The sequence below is a fragment of the Syngnathus floridae genome, chromosome 5 (assembly GCF_059516105.1).
Source record: "Syngnathus floridae isolate MCC-2025c chromosome 5, RoL_Sflo_1.0, whole genome shotgun sequence".
NCBI lineage: Eukaryota > Metazoa > Chordata > Actinopteri > Syngnathiformes > Syngnathidae > Syngnathus > Syngnathus floridae.
Window position 1 is genome coordinate 9,161,717 of NC_142417.1, and position 18,425 is coordinate 9,180,141.

The 18,425-nt window shown below is 42.7% G+C and overlaps 2 protein-coding genes across 4 annotated transcripts; both read right to left on the bottom strand.

Moving 5' to 3' along the window:
* Positions 1–758: 758 nt before the first annotated feature.
* Positions 759–5,949, bottom strand: pik3ip1 (phosphoinositide-3-kinase interacting protein 1). The gene is made up of 6 exons (XM_088375036.1): positions 5,687–5,949; positions 5,449–5,556; positions 4,629–4,745; positions 3,239–3,418; positions 3,081–3,159; positions 759–1,945 (listed from the first exon to the last, which is right to left on the bottom strand). Exons 1-6 carry the CDS (start codon positions 5,787–5,789, stop codon positions 1,729–1,731), a joined length of 804 nt encoding a protein of 267 aa, XP_088231162.1. The 5' UTR covers positions 5,790–5,949; the 3' UTR covers positions 759–1,728.
* Positions 5,950–7,461: 1,512 nt separating this feature from the next.
* Positions 7,462–18,391, bottom strand: LOC148398004 (tRNA (32-2'-O)-methyltransferase regulator THADA). Of its 3 annotated transcripts, none has more exons than XM_088375032.1 (31): positions 18,154–18,391; positions 17,903–18,074; positions 17,740–17,826; positions 17,632–17,659; positions 17,338–17,486; positions 17,139–17,261; positions 16,901–17,021; positions 16,614–16,753; positions 16,445–16,529; positions 16,244–16,380; positions 15,915–16,112; positions 15,148–15,844; positions 14,645–14,797; positions 14,418–14,527; positions 14,184–14,344; positions 13,581–13,747; positions 13,340–13,495; positions 13,114–13,265; positions 12,908–13,045; positions 12,491–12,595; positions 12,187–12,387; positions 11,931–12,081; positions 11,615–11,861; positions 11,147–11,383; positions 10,876–11,080; positions 10,498–10,686; positions 10,066–10,298; positions 9,825–9,983; positions 9,480–9,743; positions 9,204–9,406; positions 7,462–9,086 (listed from the first exon to the last, which is right to left on the bottom strand). In XM_088375032.1, exons 1-31 carry the CDS (start codon positions 18,267–18,269, stop codon positions 8,818–8,820), a joined length of 5,553 nt encoding a protein of 1,850 aa, XP_088231158.1. In that variant the 5' UTR covers positions 18,270–18,391; the 3' UTR covers positions 7,462–8,817. The 3 variants fall into 3 exon arrangements, with proteins under 3 accessions (XP_088231158.1, XP_088231156.1, XP_088231159.1); XM_088375030.1 differs by having other exon boundaries at positions 16,445–16,541; XM_088375033.1 differs by lacking the exons at positions 7,462–9,086; positions 9,204–9,406 and having other exon boundaries at positions 9,547–9,712; positions 16,445–16,541.
* Between the last annotated feature and the right edge of the window lie 34 nt (positions 18,392–18,425).

An 18,425-nucleotide genomic window follows, 5' to 3' on the forward strand; every position in this document is an offset into this window, starting at 1 on the left:
CTTTCGTTTGTGCAATATCTACGAAACCATAGCAGTACAAACAAAGGTTTTTGCAGCACAAACAAACTACCATTTTGTCTCCATTTGGAAGTAAATGGGGGGCTGAGTGACGTCATCGTTATAAATTAAATGTGTAATATCTACGAAACCGTAGCAGCACAAACGAAAGTTTTTGCAGCACAAACTAGCACAAACGAAGCACAAACGAACGGTACCATTTTGGAGCAGATGCGGGGCTGGGTGAACTCTGGATGACCTATAAAATAATCTTTCATAAGTAAAAAACCCCTGCAGCACAAACAAACATTTTTACGGCACAAACCAGCACAAACAAAACAGATTATTTTCATTAAATTTTGCGTGGGCTGGGGGGCCAGCTTCACGCAGGTCATCCACGCTTGTGGATGACAGAGAATGTTGGGGGGAGGCTCCTTTTATACCCAATCATGGTACCCACCAGTTCCCAATTAGCCTGATCACATATGGGATGTTCCAAATAGGTGTTTGATGAGCTTATCTCAGTATATTTTGCCACCTTTCCCAACTTCTACTGGACGTGTTGCAGCCATGAAATTCTTTCTGAAAACATTTTCTGATGATTAATGATGATAAATAAGATACAAAAGGAGCCTGCCCTCTTCCAAGGCGACTCAAATATGTAGTTGCATAGAATCACCAGCAGAGAGAGTTCAAGTTTTCCTCCTTAAGGGATTTGCTCAGTCTGTATGAATATCTATGAACGCAATTAAACATTCCAATTTCCCACGTTTGTCTGTTTTTATTTCAGTCTCACTGAAAATCCAACACTTTTTCAAACACAAGCACTTAATTTCAATGCAACTGCATTTAGGATGTTTGTTATATGAAAACAATTCAACACACAAAACAGCAGTAATCAGAAACTCCAGTGATGCAGCAGACTTGGTGTGTCGGTGAAAAATATTTAGGGTGCAAACACTGTAGGTACATGCATCTGGGAAAGTACGTTAGCGGACTGGGTTTATGTCACAAACAGCATGTGGGTAAAATGCCAACAGGCTTCTACAGCAACCGTGCCCTTACAAAGGCAGGACTTCCTGTTCCGCCGGTGCCTGCTGTGTTCACTACGGGCAGTGTTATGTCATCCAGAGGACCAACTTTACTGCCTCTCATGCTTCCTGAGAGAAACATAATTCCTGTCACTCCTTAACCTGTGGAACTAAAACACATCTCTCAAAGTACGTACATTCCCAAGTACCATACTAAGGCATTTGTGGATGGGGATGTTTTTTTTGTTTTCTGCGTCCGTTTTTTTTCCACTAATCCTGCCTTTGAGGAGGACGCCCACCTTTTATATACAATATATTTATATACATGGTTCTGCTTGGCACAGCCAGCGGATCAAAGCACAAAGCAATTTATCACATATTCATAAAGGAGTCCACTCTCTCCGTGTACAAAACAAAAGGTTACGAATAACGCCCATGCTTCTTATCATGTCACATTGTTATAACACTGAACTCTCCTAATAAAGAGGGCAGGTAGGCAACCAGCTTATTTTTTGGCTATCAAATATATGAAAAAACATATTGAATGGCTCCCCCCTCCTTTGCATATATGTCCTTATTTGTCTCATGTAGGCAAAAAGAAAAGGAAACGGGACGAACGGGACACGGCATCCTGACTCCAAACAGGCAGCGGGGTCATTTTGGTCCACTAGGTTAGAAGAACATATTCCAAAATCCTGCCTCATGCTCCAGGTGTGACCGCTTCCTGGCCCATGAGGGGGTCGGCACCCTCCACCTCCGCCTGGACCGGGGTGATCTCAGGCTCGGCCATCACCACGATGGTGTTCTCGTCCACCAGCTCGCACGTGGGGTTGTAGAAGGCTGACAGGGGAAGGTTGATCCTCTGCATCTCGCGCTCGTGCACTCGCTGCTCGTGCTGCTTCTTCAGGTCTCGGCCCCTGCACAAGCGTGTCATTATATTGACTTTCTTAGTTTTCCAAAACCATAGCAGGGACAGCGATTTCAGTTCTCAGGACATTTGCTTTTGTGTGCACAATTGTGCCTTAAATGAGTGCAATATGGTGGTAGTAAACTCAAATATATCCCGGGTGACTCAGGGGAAAGCTTTTCTGTACATTAATAAAAACAAAATCAGTGCTGAATGGATTCATTTAATTATTGTACAGCCCACGGCCAGAATTGTGTTCATTGCCGTGACGCGCCTCGAGCGGAAACAGGCGCAGATGGTGAACAGAACATGCTGGCATGACTCATCTATTTTGAGGCTGAGCCATATTTGCACTGATGAGCATTCAAACAAGATGTGTATTATCCGTCTAGTCATTTTCTACCTATGTAGAAGACTGAGAGGACAGTTACACCTTAGCCCAATCGCAGGGCACAATTCAGTACACTGTATAGGAATTGAACCGAGAACCTTTGATTGTGAGGCAGATGTGCTCACCACATGCCTGTTCCAAAAGTTATTTCTACAATGTCTGCGTGATCCGAAAGACAAGGGCCAAGCTGTTCTTGCACATAAAAATGAATGATGTAACACTCTCCTCCTCCTAATTAATCAGCCTCTAAAAATAACAGCAAATAGCCTACGCAGCTTGTTTGGTAACGCATAAGCGACTCATGTCCTGTTTGTGATTTGGACTTCATAATTGAATGTCTCATCCACATTATCCTATTTCCAAAAACCTGAAATGAAAAAGCTTTACTTTCATTTCCTGCCTTCCCCCTTAACATCATGTTAAAGACAAACAATGCGTGCGGAATGTCCAATAAGACCTGATGACCCTCAACACACACCGCCATTAAAGTTAGCGTGCAATATAACGGACGCTGACCAACGCGGAGCTCAAAGCAGGAATAAAAGCCATTGTGCTTCCGAAAATTTGAACTGTTGCCTCTAGCAGTGAAACACCCACACAAACACACAAAGAATGACTAGGTGTTCTTCTTGCACAGTTTTTTTTTTTTTACCATATGTACTTTCTACTGTTCATCAAAATATGTTGTTTACTTTTTTCGACCTCCTCGGATGATTTAACTTTCTGTATTTCTACTACTTTTTCAGACACTGACCTTTTGTAGAAGTAGCCAAACGTGATGCCGGCACCAAGAAGGATTATAACCGCCATCATGACCATGCCGAGGGCATAACCTGAAGAAGACATTCGGCAAACGGCAAGTTAGAAACTATAAACATCATCGTGTATATTTTCAGAAGGCTGGATACATACCAAGCGTGCCCAGATCCTTTTTCTTTTTGGGTCCGCTGCGCGCCCGCTGGCTGATGCCCATCACCGGCTGAACAGCGGCGGCATCTCCCGAAGATGACGTCTTTGACGGGACATCGGTGCCCAGGGAGGGAGTGGCTGCTCTTGGCTCGGCCGACTCCGGTGCCTCGGTGGAAGTCAGCTCTGGGAACGCAACAAAGAAGCATTGCTGTTAACAACTTTTAAAACTTGGAGCTCTGCCAAAGTAACAACAGCCAAAGGAATGAATCAATAAGGATTGCTTTCTTTCTTTCTTTCTTTCTGTATTTGTGTCCATTATCACAAGGTACATCTAATCAATAAATGTAGACAGTTGAATGGGACTTATTGAATATGCGGTGTGTTAAATTTACTATCAAGCAGTTTTGGCGGAACTTCAGCTGTCATTCAGTTTATTAATTTTCCATAATTTGGCGGGCAAATTGAAGCCCAACTCATATGACTGCATGTAGTTAAAATAGACTCGCAATATTAACTGTATATTTCCTATACTGGTGCTTTATTATGATCAAAATAATTTCAAATTGGTGTTTTTATTCAAACATTTTATTTTACGTATTGAATAGGGTTTCATTGTGTAAGTGTACATATTGATTTTGTTGTATAATGTGTAGAGCGAAACAAAGCCCTTTTTTCAAAATCATGTGTGCTTTCTGGTTGCGGTTGCTCCAGTAAGGAGACCACTGATGCCAGAGATGGAAGAGTTTTGCAATCGTGCTTTTGTTGAGCGGTATGACTGCAAAACATTTGAAAAAGAATCTTTTGGAAGGCAGCAGCGCTCATAAAAAGGCCCTGCATGCTCATCAGTCAAAGGAAGTTTGGTCTTCACATCTGTGCGTTAACATTTTCCCCACATCACCCGTTTCCTCTGGAAGAACAAGTTGGCTGTTTACAAAGTTGACGTTTGAGAAATAAGTGACATCATCAAGCGGAGCAGCCAATACGGTTCTGTCTCTGAGGTGAGAAGGCTAACGCGTGCCAATGGAAAGTGGTGTGAGGTGGCAAAAAAAAAAAAAAAAGTCTGGCAACTGAACTTGGAAACACATAACTGTGGTGACGGTGTTATTGTTTGTTTGAGGAAGGAAGGAAACGAAAGAAAAATTCGACTTTAGCTTTAACGGAGCCCTACTGACCTACTAGTTGGGGAGGAATCTTGTTTTAATTGCACTTGGATTGTTTGGGATTAAAACCAGCGATCCATCAAAGTTTTAAACGAGGATGACATTTTTTTCCCGTCTTGACAATGTTTTGGAAGCTGTGCAAAAATGTCATCGTGTTTCTCCAGAACATAACTCAATTTTAAGCATGTTCGCAAATCAGGCAACCTTCGCGAGGAAAGGAGGTTAAAAGTCACCTTGACATGTGTCGATGGAACAGAACTGCTTCTGGACCGTTCCGTCGGGGCCCGATATGAAGCACCAAGGCCGCTCAGAGGAATCTGGGTTTCGGCAGTAATTGTGATCTCCAACACCTAGATCAGGAAGGAGCAAAACACACACGCATCACTTACCGAAGCGTGATGGCTCCATTCAAACACGCACACACAAACACACACACGCACTTGTCCTGCGGTGGCTACCAAGCGCTGGATTCATTAATCATTCACACAACTTCATCACACAACAATGAGCAAGCCGCCATGGGGACAAAGACAAGAAGAAGCAGCTGTTGTTTCTGCTGTGCAAAGGGAAGCCATTTAACACCATAAACACGAGCAGGGCTATTCACACTGTTATGGAAAATGATTTTAGCATTTATTCCTTACCTATCTTGAAGTTCATCTATTTTTAGATGCACAGTAGCACTAATAACGTTTAGTAACACAGATTTGCCCCAGCACTCCTGTACTAGTAACTTAAGTTGATCTGCTCGGCTGCTAAAGTTGTTCTACAAGTGAGCAGAAATGTCATACAGTCATGGGCGGGGGGGACATATAACTACATGGTGAGAATATAAATAGTAATAGTTAGCCAGTTACACAATTCCACCCAAGTTGTGCTCCAAGAGCAATTTTTTGTGTTATTGGTGAGGATAAAGCTCAAGATGGCTATCAAGATAAACATAAAAATAAAGATTGCTTTCATTCCTGGTAATAATGTGCATAGAAACAATCAGATGCATTTTTTTTTCATTATTTTCATCATTCATAAATCTGAGATGTGTTTACTTTTTACCTGTGTAAGGATTATACTGCGTGGACTTGTCCCAATTGAGACAAGTCAGACCTGATGAGGAAGTGTGCGCGTTTCCTCTGTATCCCACTCCATTCGACTCAATGCACTCTGCAGAATAACAACAACATGGCTCCAATCAAAACAGGATTGAGAGATTTGCAGAGATTGAATTCTAGATTGATTTAAAATAAACAATTTCAGTACCGTATGAGAGAGAATTAAAGTGTCGGATATTTACCTTTCTGGTTTGCATTTAAAACGTTGCTGTCCACCAAGGCTGCGCTCAGGAAAACAACGTGCAAAGACAGAAACATCCTGCATGGATGACGGAATGAATTCATTTCTCAAGGTAGTTTTTTTTTTTTTAATATAAATTAAAAGAGAGCCTGTGCTGAGGGCGACAGACACACTGCTCCCTTCGAAGAAAGTCTCAGCCCTTGTTTTTGCCAAAAAGATCTCTCCTTTCCTGGTAAACAGCCTTGGGCTGGAGGAGGAGCTGCGTGAGGAGCAAGCAGCAACAGCAACAGAAGGAAAAACACACCTCCAGGTCCTAAAGCCTGCGACGGTTCCGACATACGCGCTTTCGACGTTACAAATAGTAATGCCTCGTCATGTAACACGAGACACGCTCAGTTACCGCCAGTCACAATATATCATCAACAGGTAGGTGTTAAAAGTACGTTACTTACTGTATTCAGTATTTTTCGGATAGATAGATAGATAGATAGATAGATAGATAGATAGATAGATAGATAGATAGATAGATAGATAGATAGATAGATAGATAGATAGATAGATAGATAGATAGATAGATAGATAGATAGATAGATAGATAGATAGATAGATAGATAGATAGATAGATAGATAGATAGATAGATAGATAGATAGATAGATAGATAGATAGATAGATAGATAGATAGATAGATAGATAGATAGATAGATAGACAGATCATTTTGAGGTGACATGGAATTGTGTGCTGTAAACTGGATTGCGCAATGTACTTCACCATAGGTGTGTGTGTGTCACACAAATACTTTAAATATGGCCTAGAAGTGTTCTTCACGTTATTTAAAGTATTCATGGAATTTGCAATGCATATGTTTCCTATTTATTGACAGGCAGATTTATTTCATAGAAAATTTACAGTAAATGGTTACACAATGAACTATAATGCGCAGATTCAGGTATAGAAATTATTCACGTGGCATTGTTTTTTTAATGATTATTTGATACTGTGATTCACAATATTTACCTTATGGATGACCTTATAATGTATTACAGTAGATTAGAGAAAGACTATGCTGCCCCAGGGGGCCAATACATATGCACACATGGAACAAACATATTGTCCCATTCAAATACTATGTGTTTACAATTGCACCATTATAACTGTAGGATTACTTTTCATGTCTATACATAGCTTCTTGTCTGACCTACATTGACTCATTGCTTTCCATTTATAATCCAAGTCAAGTCTTATCTGGCACTAAGTAAGCGCTCATGTGTCTGTGATCTTCCCCTCCAACTCACGAGGCTTGTTTTTCCACTCAGCTAAAAAGTTGAAGACTCCACAGAGGCAGAGAAATGGCAGCTCTCGTGCTTATTTTCCCTCATCGTCAGTCTGGATTGTTGGCCGTGCTGATGCAGCCAACTCGTGACACACTCAGGCAACTCGCAGAAGCCAGGCATAGTTCCTTGCAAAGGCTTGTGCAAACACAGCAGCATCTGCACTCTGCACTGTATCGACATTGTGTGCACGTGCAGAGGAAAAATATTCCATCAACACAAACTCAAACTGTGGAAATAAAACACACAATGCTATGGACTGCACATTATATTTGTTATTGTTTCCATAGGACAACAAATCAGAGGTCCCATTATGTTCGACCTCAACGCTTCCACTGCGTCTGCCTTCGGTCAAAATATTGTATATCGTTTTGGATACCTAAACTGTCAACAAAGTAACATTGGAATTGCAGGAATAGCACCTAAACATGAACAGTTTAAGTACCTTGGAAATTCCAAAACAAATTGTATTGTACGACAATTCCACATGGACTCTTTTAAGATGCAGGATAAAGCGATGGATGACACAATGGAAAAACACTCGCGCCTTCCCAGTCCAGATGGTAAACATGTGCTTCAATGTGTGCACAAAATCACTTGGCATTGTTCCACATTGCCATAGTTGGTCTCTTTAATTAAACAGGAAGCAGGCCGGCTGCAAAGAGGCCAGAGAATTACATTCACAGATGACATTTTAGAATTACAACTTTACAATGTTTCAAAAGTGTTGAATGCATAAACAACCCGGACAAACGATGAATACACTATTTGTTTTTCATTTCTTTGAGAAACAATCCCTCACATTGTGTTCTCTTCTTGCATAATTGTGTCGCAAAGTTTCAAGCTATCATTTGGAATTATCCTTTGAGGGAAACTTTAATCATAGAAGCAAAAAATAAGGCATCCTAAATGTAATGACGCACTTTTACAGAACTTGTTCTGATTCACCATGATGCGTCATTGTCAAAAATATCATTTTCTTTGGCTAAAAACAAAAGAAAACGAACACGTCCTACCAGTGTCTGTGAGTGAGTCATTTATCACGCCCACCTCAAGAAGAAGCCGAAAGCAATGTGATGATGTAAGACTCTTCTAGTGTGTAGGCTGTCAACAAGCGAGCCCGCACTTGGTCAACTCAGAGCCAGTCCATCATCTTGCACTCTCATGTGGTTAGAGAAATGGACACTTATGCGGGCACGAGGCCTCTAATGGAGCACATGAACAACATGGTATTCCCCCAGCTTGGCACTAAGCAGCCAGCCTCTCTTGATGCACTGTCTGCAGATACAGAGGACACTGCAGACAAATACAGATATGTACACAACTATTATGGCACACAGTAAAATGAGGAGACCTGCCAAGGCTCAGTGCCTAGTTGAAGATTTCATAAATACTAAATTTATTGCACTGGGCAATTAACATTGGAATCAATAACACCAAAAGTGCCTTTTGTACCCTTATTAGAAGCCCTCAGTTAACTTGTCGCAAATAATGAAAACTCTTGAGGTCTTGTTAGAAGTGGCAAAAAGTTGGACACAGATTAGGACATCAATGAGCATGAAAATGTACTTCCTTCATTTCATAGTATTTTTTTTAGACCTGAAATGTCCCACACTGCTCTAATTACAATGTGAGTAAATTGCAAGCTCACAGTAATGACATACATTTTAAATGATTTTACTTCTTCATATGTAGAGACGGCACCACGTTTAGCCTGGTTGTTTTCAAAATCCAATCTGTCATGTTTTAAGGTTAGGGTTAGGGTTAGTCCAATCACACTCAAACGTCCAGAGGAAATTTCCTCAGCTATCTTTGCATATTATTGTGAGTCCGTGGTGTGAAAATGTGACGTCTCCATCTATAGCAGATGCTAGACAAGATCTCAAGTGGACACCGTGCTCACTTAGACGACTGCAAACATCCTTTAAAGTCATCTCCAGGGCTGAAGAATTACAAAGACGTTGCACAAGTTCAGACGTTTTGGAAAGGTGTAGAAGGAAGGTGGCTCTTGTTAGCAAGCCGCAAAGGGTGCTGTGAAACCGGGGATCCGTGAGGAGCGTCAGCGTCTCAGCTAGGAAGAACAACATTGGAGACAATACTAGTTTTTGTTGGATTTGGCAAAAATACAGATATAATACAGATATAAAATAGATGTGTCATTTTACACAATTTCTATGTCGACACCTACCCGGCTGGAAGCCTTGACACAATGCAAGATTGTCCAGCAGCAGAGCAGAGTTCTCCTCCGCCCACGTGCTGAGGCGCTCTGCCGTCGCTAAAGATTCTGAATACTTTCCAGCCATGCGTAGCAGGTAAGGCAACACATGTGCACACATCACTGAGGGCTCAGCAAACACATTGGCCTCATCCTGCTCATAAAGACTCCTACACCTGAAGATGACACCACATCTTGGTTAACCTCTAGTCAACTCTATTTTGATGCCGAATCAGTGAAGCGACCCACCCGCTGTCTGCAACTTCGCTTAGCAGAGATCTCAATTCGGAGTGGGGCACATGGCACAGAAGCACCTCCAGTGTGCTCGGTGTGTCCCAGCACTCCTCCAGCAACAAATCTAAGAGAAGTGGTATAGCCAGGTTGACCTGCATGAGGTAGACGCTCCTCTGGGATCCTCCTCTGGCATGATGCAGCTGGGAGATGAAGCTAGCTGCTTTCGTCCTCACCACCTGGCTTTGGTCCTGCAGCAAGTACAGGCCAGTGTTCAGCAATCTGCATGAGAGACAGTTTTGTAGTATTTGCTTTACAGATGCATTAAAGTGGAAAAACTGTGTGGATATAATCTAACAGTACTTGATCATGACAGTTGGAGGAATGAGATTGTGGCGCATTAGGGGAAGGCCAGCCACACAGAGAGCTTCAGCACAAGATATCCTCAGAACTTCAGCAGCATCAGGGGACCGCCGAGTCTCCAAGACATCACACCAGCGTTGGATTACAGAACTGTGAGAACTTTTTTTTAAAGACAGGAAGTCAGAGCTAAAAAATAACTCCGAACTAAGCTGGAATGAAATGTGTAAACTTGAATTCTGACCATTGGGAAAGCAAGAGGCTTGCGCCATGCAAAGCCTGGGACAAAAATTCAGAGCTGCTTCTCTGATCCTCCAGGTCTGTCAATAACAAATCTACACACTCGAGAAGAATAGACTCCTCAAGTGGGACTAGTGGAGAAAGAGAATCCCCGGTGGCCATCACTGCTACGAAGGCTGCAAGATGGGCCCTGCGGTATTCCTCAACTGGGCTCAACAGTGCCTCCTTCAGACTGGACTGCAAATAGAGAGCACCAAAATAAACCACGCTTCATCTTGCCATACATGCTACAAAATAAGCAATGTTTGTGTGTACAAAACTCTTTGCGTGTTGCATATATTTAGAATTCTATCCAGTTTTTATTTTTTTTTTTATTTATTTTCTCATTCATGTTGAGCACTGCCTTATAAAAAGCCCTCAAAAGTCTGCAACTCACCCGAAGCACACTCTGGATCAATTCTTTCAAGTGGGTGTTCAATGAAGCATGGTCCTCCACCACCCATGTGACCAAGGCCAGCCTCAGATCACAGCTAGCAGATCTAAAAGTTTCCCAGAGGTCACGTGCCCGCTCGGGGTTGGTACAGAGCAACTGTATAGCTTGTTGATGGAAGGAAGACAAGCCAACCTGAAATTGAGGAAATAGCTGTCATTATCTTGATAGCATTGTTGGATAATAGACACTGTTTATGTGTACTGTATTAATATTTTTTAATACATATAGATATAGGGAGGGGGCTTTGGATTTTTTTGTTTTGCAGTTCAAATGCAATGCATCAGAATGTGTATAAAAACGAAGCGCTACAGTGTCACACACCTGAAGCCCCGGCCGGGGTGTACGGAGTTCGTATATGAGAACGTCAAAGAGTTTTAAGAGAAAAGTCTCGCTGCAAAATTTTCGCAGTGACTCCACAACGGCACCATATGCTGCTCTCACCAGCGGGCAGCGTTGAGCATCTGTGGCAAGCCACACTGATGCCTCCACACTGCTCACCACTGCATGAAGCTCTGCTGCAGACACACTGCGCAGACAGATGAGAAAAGAAGTCTGATGGGTCTGATGACTAAGTCTGAGTTTAACGACTCACCAGTCTTTTCCGAGAGTTTTATCCAGGACAGCTTTTATGTGCAACAGTTGCCCGTGGAGCCAGTTGTGACAGCAGCGCTCCGGTGTGCGGGGCAACAGGGCTGTCAGATTGATGAGGATATTCATGTAGTCTGAGGGGGGAGTCATGGCGACAAGCGCCTTGGAGGACATCACTCTTACACTGTAAATAGGACTGGCAGAGAGCTGGAGTAGAGGAGGCAGGAAGTCCGCTGAGGTTCTGAACAGATAAAATGAGAGAAAATATTAAGTTGTCGAACAAAAATAATTTATGATTACCTATTGGTGCCGAATTGAGGGCTGTTTGCATTAATAATTTGAAGTTCTACTTACAGCCATGACAACTTCAACTTTCTATACATGATAGGTGGAAATTATACACATTTTTTTAATGTATACATTTATACTGCCATATACTTTGATGTTGTGATACTGACTAGTTTAACCTTACTCTGTTGAGCCCTGGACGCCAGGCTGCAGTTGGGATAAAAGGGTAAGAATCGGGAAGAGCGATGGTTGTAGGCGGAGCCTAGCTTCCTCAGGTCGACACGGTAGGTCACAAGCTGCCTCTCGCAGCTTCTCAAGGAGGAAAGGTTGGAGTGTGGGGTAGTGGTGCAAGAAGGCGTGGGGGGACATGCCATGCTTAGTCCCACCCTCACTCGTGGGCCTCTGACCGAGCATCCGTGAGCAAAGAGAACCTGGTGAACAAATATTACATGAGCACTCATAAAACCATCCAGGTGAAGCGTAATGCGCTGGTGTCCTACTGTAAAGTTGCAGAGCTGCATTCCTCATGGCCCAGCAAGGAGAACTGAGCAGAGTGAGCGCTAAAATAGCGACACTTGGGGCAAACTGAAGAATGGCGACACTCAAGCAAGATCCACGTACCAGAGCCTGCAGCGTGTGAACTGCGCACACCTACGATGGGCAAATGGAGCGTTAAAAACATTTGAACACATTCCGATCTCACATGAATTGCCTTTGTAGTCAGAAAACACTATTGCGATACATTTGCCTATGCACCTGTGGGAGGTCCAGCGTCTGGTCCCAGTTTTCAGGAAGTGGGACTCTAGCAGTGTCCAGTAAGGTTTGCATGACATGTGTTAAGAGTGGTCGTGCTTTACTGGCCTCCTCTACTGACACAACACACAGGATGAGCATAGGCAACCCTGCAGCCCGCCGTGTTACAGAGGTACAACTAGGAGATTGCACAACTTGCAATGCCTGAGGATATGAGAGTGAGAGAGTGAGATCCTGAGTATAAGCAAGGAAGCATTTATTATATTTATTCAGGCAGTGTCAATATGGGAATGTGAAAGCAATTTACTTGTTGGAGCATGTGAGATGGTATATCCCTGAGCTCAGGTTCACTGCTGTTGAGTAGAGCTGAACAGAATCTGGTGAAACCCACACAGCATCCCTCTACTGCCCCCTAGTGACAAAGAGCAGATTTGTTATTTTCATGCACATGTGGTAGTTCAATATAAATTCGTCATTTTCAAATTTCAAAATGCATTGCAGGTCACTGAAATGTAGTCATTACTGCCTGGGAATGCAAAATAATAAAAAAAAAGTTAATTTTTTTGCTGTTTGACAGTTTTAAATGACTTTTGTATTAAAATAGTTTTGTAAATAACTTCTGTTTAAATATATATTTCCAATGGGGGGTGTTAGAATTTTGACTGTAACTCTGTAAGTAAACATGATGTACCGCAAGAAGCATGTGACAGACACTTCAACCTACCCAGTGACGGCATTTGAGGAGAATATTTCTAAAAACATCTGATGCCATTTCTAAATGTTGTTTTGTTAGAAAGCATGTGTCAGGCTTGGCTTCAGAGAGAATTCTTTCCACAAGAGATCCTAAAAGGATCCCCGTTTCCTAATGAAAAAGATAGAAATACAAATGAGCCATAGGAGTATTAAAAGGTCACAAGATTGCACTGGTACCTTAAGTGACACCCAGCAGCAGGTGAGAACAAGGCTGTGTTCCTCAGACAACAAGACACATTCGTCTTCGCCATCTCCTTGGTTTTCTCCAGATGAGTGAGCTATCAGAGAGCTGATGGCGTTCCCCATATCGCAGAAAGAAGGTGGGGCATCTAAAGGAGAATTGATTTCAGATAGTGTAGTTTGCTTTATCCTTTACATTCAAAGCATTTTTAGTGAAGATTACCACTTTCAGTATCCTGCTGTCCGTGCAGTACGCCAAGCAGGAGCAACGAAATGTTTTTCAGCAGGTTTAGCAGATCGGTGGTCAGTGTTGGACCAAGTGAATCACAGATGCCGCATGTGTCCTCCAATAAACATTTCTGTAGGGCGCTCAGAACACCTGAAACCAAAGTCACGACTGATAAAATAACAACTAAACTTAAAAAACTAAAGGAATGGTGTCCAACTTTTATATTGAGACTCACCATGCATAGGCTTGGTTCTGGCAGAAAGCATCACATCTGCCTTGGCTGTGAGATAGTGATCTTCAAGTTCCTTCACAAGGAATTTAATCAAACTGAAAGCCTTGATGTCATGGAGATCACTGACATCAATGTCGCTGTTCACTTTGCCATCAGGAAAACCTTGCCATCTAAAAAAAAAAAAAAAAGGTCAAATATCTGAAGTACTGTAAGTTTTTAGGGAGGCACAAGGCTAGAGCTGCAAGCACTTCAAGCATACACACTCAAAAGTCAAAGCATTAGGTACAGCAGCACCTTCTAACACAAGAGATTTATCAATTATGCTTGACATATTTAGACAGGTATTAATTTAATAATTTATTTATTTTGTGGTTGCAGTCTGCAGCTAGTATGTATAACTCATTGCAAAGGCCCACAGTTGACAAATACTAACGACATACCTGGATCTAAACCCCGTCCAGAGAACAAAGAAAAACTCATAAACCCCATATGGGGGGGAAAAAAAGTGTCAAATTTGTTGGATGGTTGCAGTCAGACATTTCACACAGGTCTTGTGTTATTTGTACACAGCAGGTCAACAAAAATGTGTTTGGTGGTTGGACTTACTTGTGATGGAGGACCTTCATCATCAGTGCCCCCATCTGAGCCTGCTGGACGCGAGGACTGCACACAAGCTGCTTGGTACGAACGAGCAGAGTCGTGGTGACATCAGCAGGCAGAACGGAAGGGAAGAATTTCACCAGTAATCCCGCGGAAATTTCGCGAATCTGAAAGAGCAAACATCTAGTTTTTTATCTTAAACAGAGGAAGAGAATAAAAATGAGGCTTAAGCAGCTCTACTTCATTTGTGGAATCTTCCAAACTGCTGATGAGAACCAGAAGTCTTTTTCTGGAGAAGAAGTCCCACTGTCCTCTCGACCTAGCACAGCTAATGAGAGATCCCATGTTCACTGGAAAAAACAAATCAAGGGGCCAGACTTATAAAATACTGGAAAGGAGATATCATTGATCCCGTGAGGGAAATAATATTTGACAATATATTGACACGTCAAAGTGACCATACTGACCGGGCGGTTGTCCCTTCTTCTTGTCGGGGCTCCAGGTGTCAGTGCAAGTCTCCAGCAGTGCAGACAGTAACAGTAAGACAGTTTTCTTCCTCTGATAACTGTGATCTGGTGTCAAATTGCAGAATATCAGTTGGCTCAACCAGTCCACGAAACCTATGACAAATAGAAACAAAAATAGGGATACATTATAAGCACACACAGATCACTCACGGGTAATTATGCAGACCTGCATAATTCAATGCTTGAGTTGCATCAAAATGCTTTTAATATTGTGGTAAATTAATTTCAATTTGCAAAGACTTGCAACAATTTTAATGACATGAAAATATATTCCTATTACTATTATACATCTATTATTATATTCCTATCATCAATGAAAACAAATTTTGGACAAATTGGAAAACAAATAAGATTTTTCTTATTTAAAGAGAAAAATCTAACTTTTAACAAAAATGGAAAGATGCAAAATTGTTTAAATCAAAACTTCATGTTATCTTATTCACCTATCGCCAGGGCAAGTATTCCCATCTGGCTGGTATCCTGCTTGGCCTTTTGTAGTTTGATGTTTGCCAAGCAGCCATCTCGGATCCGAACCAAAAATTTCCTCACCGCTGCTTGAAAATGTTGTCGAAAAAGCGAGGACTCCGAGTTTAAGTTTTGAGGAATAAAGGCTCTCATGATAGCAAGTTCTACTTGTGTTGGAATCTCTTTGGTCTTGGGGCTGCAACACAGTAAATTGAGAGCAGCGAGTCGAACTTTGTCATCTGCAGAGCCCAGGGCGAGCTGGAGGATTTTGAGGGTAGAGCTCCCCTGCAGAACCCAGGGAGAGCTCCCAGTCACAGCCCTGTAGCTACTCATAATGAATGCCCAGGCACAGAGGTGGCCTGGTGAGCACGGGTCCAGAGAGGCCAGCAGAGGCTCCACAGCGGAAGGGAATACTTGGAAGGTGCAGGGGAGTAAATACGTGCAACTGTTACTTTGAAGAATAACTACATATGAGGTCAGCGCCTCAAGAAGGACAGGTAACCACCGTTCCGCCCACTTATTGCCCAGCTGCGACTCTGAAACAGCGTCAGCGCAAAGCTCCCTTCTCTGCTGCTGGATCAGACACTTGTAGAGTTCCGACCCGCATGGAGACAAGTGATCGTTTGACAAGCACTTCAGGAGGTGATTTGGTATTTCCGCATAGTGATCCAGCACCTGCTTGATGAAATGGTTGTGTATTAAACAACAGCGCAAAGATCAACACTACAAAATCATTTTTGTTCACCGTGTCGGTCCCCAAATATGGAAGTAGAGCACAGAGGCGATGATACTTGGCTTTGGATTCCCAAGGGAGTTGGATAATTCGATTTAGTAGAGTCAAATAAAGAGGCTTCTTAATGTCACCAAAGCGCTCACAGTCCATGTCATAGAGCTCCAACAGCAAGCTAAAGGTAACACGGGCACAGTCGGACACACCTTCCACCTAATGATGCACATGAAGACAATTTATTAATAGGTTAAAAAAAAAAATAATGATCTCATCACTCAAAGTAAATATGCAAAATTAACACTACAAATAATGTAAAGCTATTCCAATTAAGTAGTTGAACTCACTGGACTTTCAGCACTGGTCCAAATGAGAGAAACGAGCTGTTTCTGCAGGTTGCTACCGTCAGCCAGAAAACGGCCACCCGTCATCTTCCAGATATGAGGCACACATTCTTTAACCTTCTTCAGCCACAGTAAGAACACTGCAATCATGTGTCATATTTAAATAGGTGATTCTTGCATGAATCACGTCTTTATCTGACTCACCCTCGAAGGCAAGGTAGTGACCATTCAGCTTCTCCTCGCATAAATCATAAAGCAGAGGAAACAAAGCATCCAGCAGTAAGCTGCCCTGTGAAGACAACTGTGCACCATTTAGTCAATAACGTCAACATGTCGGTCATCTTATGTCAATTATGCAGGCCAACATATTTACCTCTGCGCCCGCTGCACAGGAACTGAGCAAAATGTGAGGTTGACAGCCCGTCAGGAGGCCCCTGCTCATTGCCAGCTGACCCATTCCGTCCACCGAGAGGGGGCAACACTGCACCCGAAGGGCCCCCACAGTCAGCAACTCTTGAGGACCAAAACTTTGTTAGAAGCCTCCGACCAGTCACGTGCATATGTAGTATTTAAAAATTTATACTAAAGAAATGGTAGCGAATTTTACAACACCTCTACGATATTTTGCTAGTGCTCAGTAGCCCAGCAGTGATGTTGTACCTGAATGAGAGCTTTGTAGAAGAGCCCAGGCAGCGGCTGCACCTGCGCTGCTCTCTGATGCCGTGTTGATAAGCATGGCCACGGCGGTCCCCGCCAAAAGACGAGTGTCTCTGTTCCTGCTCTGTAAGACAAAAAAGGATGAAAGAAAAACATTGTGAAAGGTTTGAGGATGACTGGAAAAAAATACACTGACAAAAACATGGTTTTAAATAATAAACATACAAAAATAATAACAAACCTGCCCAAAGATTATTTCTGTGAGCGCCTGCAAGATTTCCTTCATGACAGGGCTCCTCTCTGTTTTGTCCCATATTGCAAATGAAACCTCTTTAGACAACAACTGAAATATCTGGAGGCAAACCTGCAAAAATCACATATTAGGGCCAAGATGACTAGCTGTTAAGGAAGATCATGGATTCTACCTCAAGTGGACTAACCTTCACAGCCATGTAACATAGCTGCCCATCACGCAGGGACTCTTGTTGCAGTACTAAAGGGAAGAACTTGGCCAGTTTGTCCAGAAAGGAAGGACAAAGCTCGCGCCACACATCACGGCCCACAGCGCTGACCTCCAGGAGCATACAGGCTAAAAGTGTCAAAAAAAGAAAACATTACTTCTTTAGTCTAATGAGATTCAAGAATTGTATCAATCTTTTTTCTCTCTTTCATGGTGCTGTTTAATGACAGCATATAATATGCCAGAAAAGTGCACCAATACGGTGAACACCAACCTCTCTGAAGGTCTTCAAGGGAGAATATCTGGAAAATGAAACAGTCGGCATTACCTTCCTGCAGCTTTTGGGAATGCCAGCAACGTTTTGAACCGAGTTCCTGTGTACCTGCTCAGAGTGAACGACAGAGTTCAAACAGATGTAGATCTCGTCAAACACCAGCTGGTGATCCACCTTCGCCAGATGTTGCAACATCTGCAGAGAAGGAACAACTGGAAGCATAAGCGAGATGACACTTGAATTTGATCAGCAAGCAAACTGGAGAATCGACCTGGTCCACTTTTCTACAAGCTGTGGATATCTGCACCATGTGAAGCTGCAAGGAGACGAGTAGTCTGACCAGAAGTTGGAGATGATCACGCTCCAGAATATGGAGCTTCACGATCTTCAACAGTTGGGCAGCCTCGTCCAAACTGCGCTCTTTACTCCTTTTAACATCGCTCCTGTTCACAGAGGGTATATATCGGGGTAATATTAATGTCATCCTTAAGGCTGGGAGGGTGAAAAAAAACAAAAACAAACCTGGAGCACTCCGAAAGTTTATCCAAAACGCGCTCAAGTTCTTGATTTCCATTGGCATACGTTTGGTCGATGACACAGTTTTGTAGACTTGTCAGAAGTTCCTCAAAAGACATCATTAAGTCCGCCGCATTGACAGCAATCACGAGACAGACAACCGTGGAGGTGTGGATCACAATCACGATGGATCACAACACCGCTACGACCAGTTGGAAAGTTGTCATTCTGGCTTCGTAGTGACTTACTGCCACCTGGTGGACGGAGTGTACAGTTCT

Bases quoted from the DNA above. Each gene is read 5' to 3' on its own strand.
- pik3ip1 (XM_088375036.1), bottom strand. From the start codon at position 5,789: ATGAATTCATTCCGTCATCCATGCAGGATGTTTCTGTCTTTGCACGTT. The intron at 4,746-5,448 runs GTAAAAAGTAAA...TTCCTGATCTAG, and splicing joins GCAGTATAATCCTTACACAG to GTGTTGGAGATCACAATTAC. The intron at 1,946-3,080 runs GTCAGTGTCTGA...ACGCTTGTGCAG, and splicing joins TTTGGCTACTTCTACAAAAG to GGGCCGAGACCTGAAGAAGC.
- LOC148398004 (XM_088375030.1), bottom strand. From the start codon at position 18,269: ATGATGTCTTTTGAGGAACTTCTGACAAGTCTACAAAACTGTGTCATC. The intron at 17,262-17,337 runs GTTAGTCCACTT...TGATTTTTGCAG, and splicing joins TATGTTACATGGCTGTGAAG to GTTTGCCTCCAGATATTTCA. The intron at 13,748-14,183 runs GTAAGTCCAACC...TTTTTTTTTTAG, and splicing joins ATGAAGGTCCTCCATCACAA to ATGGCAAGGTTTTCCTGATG.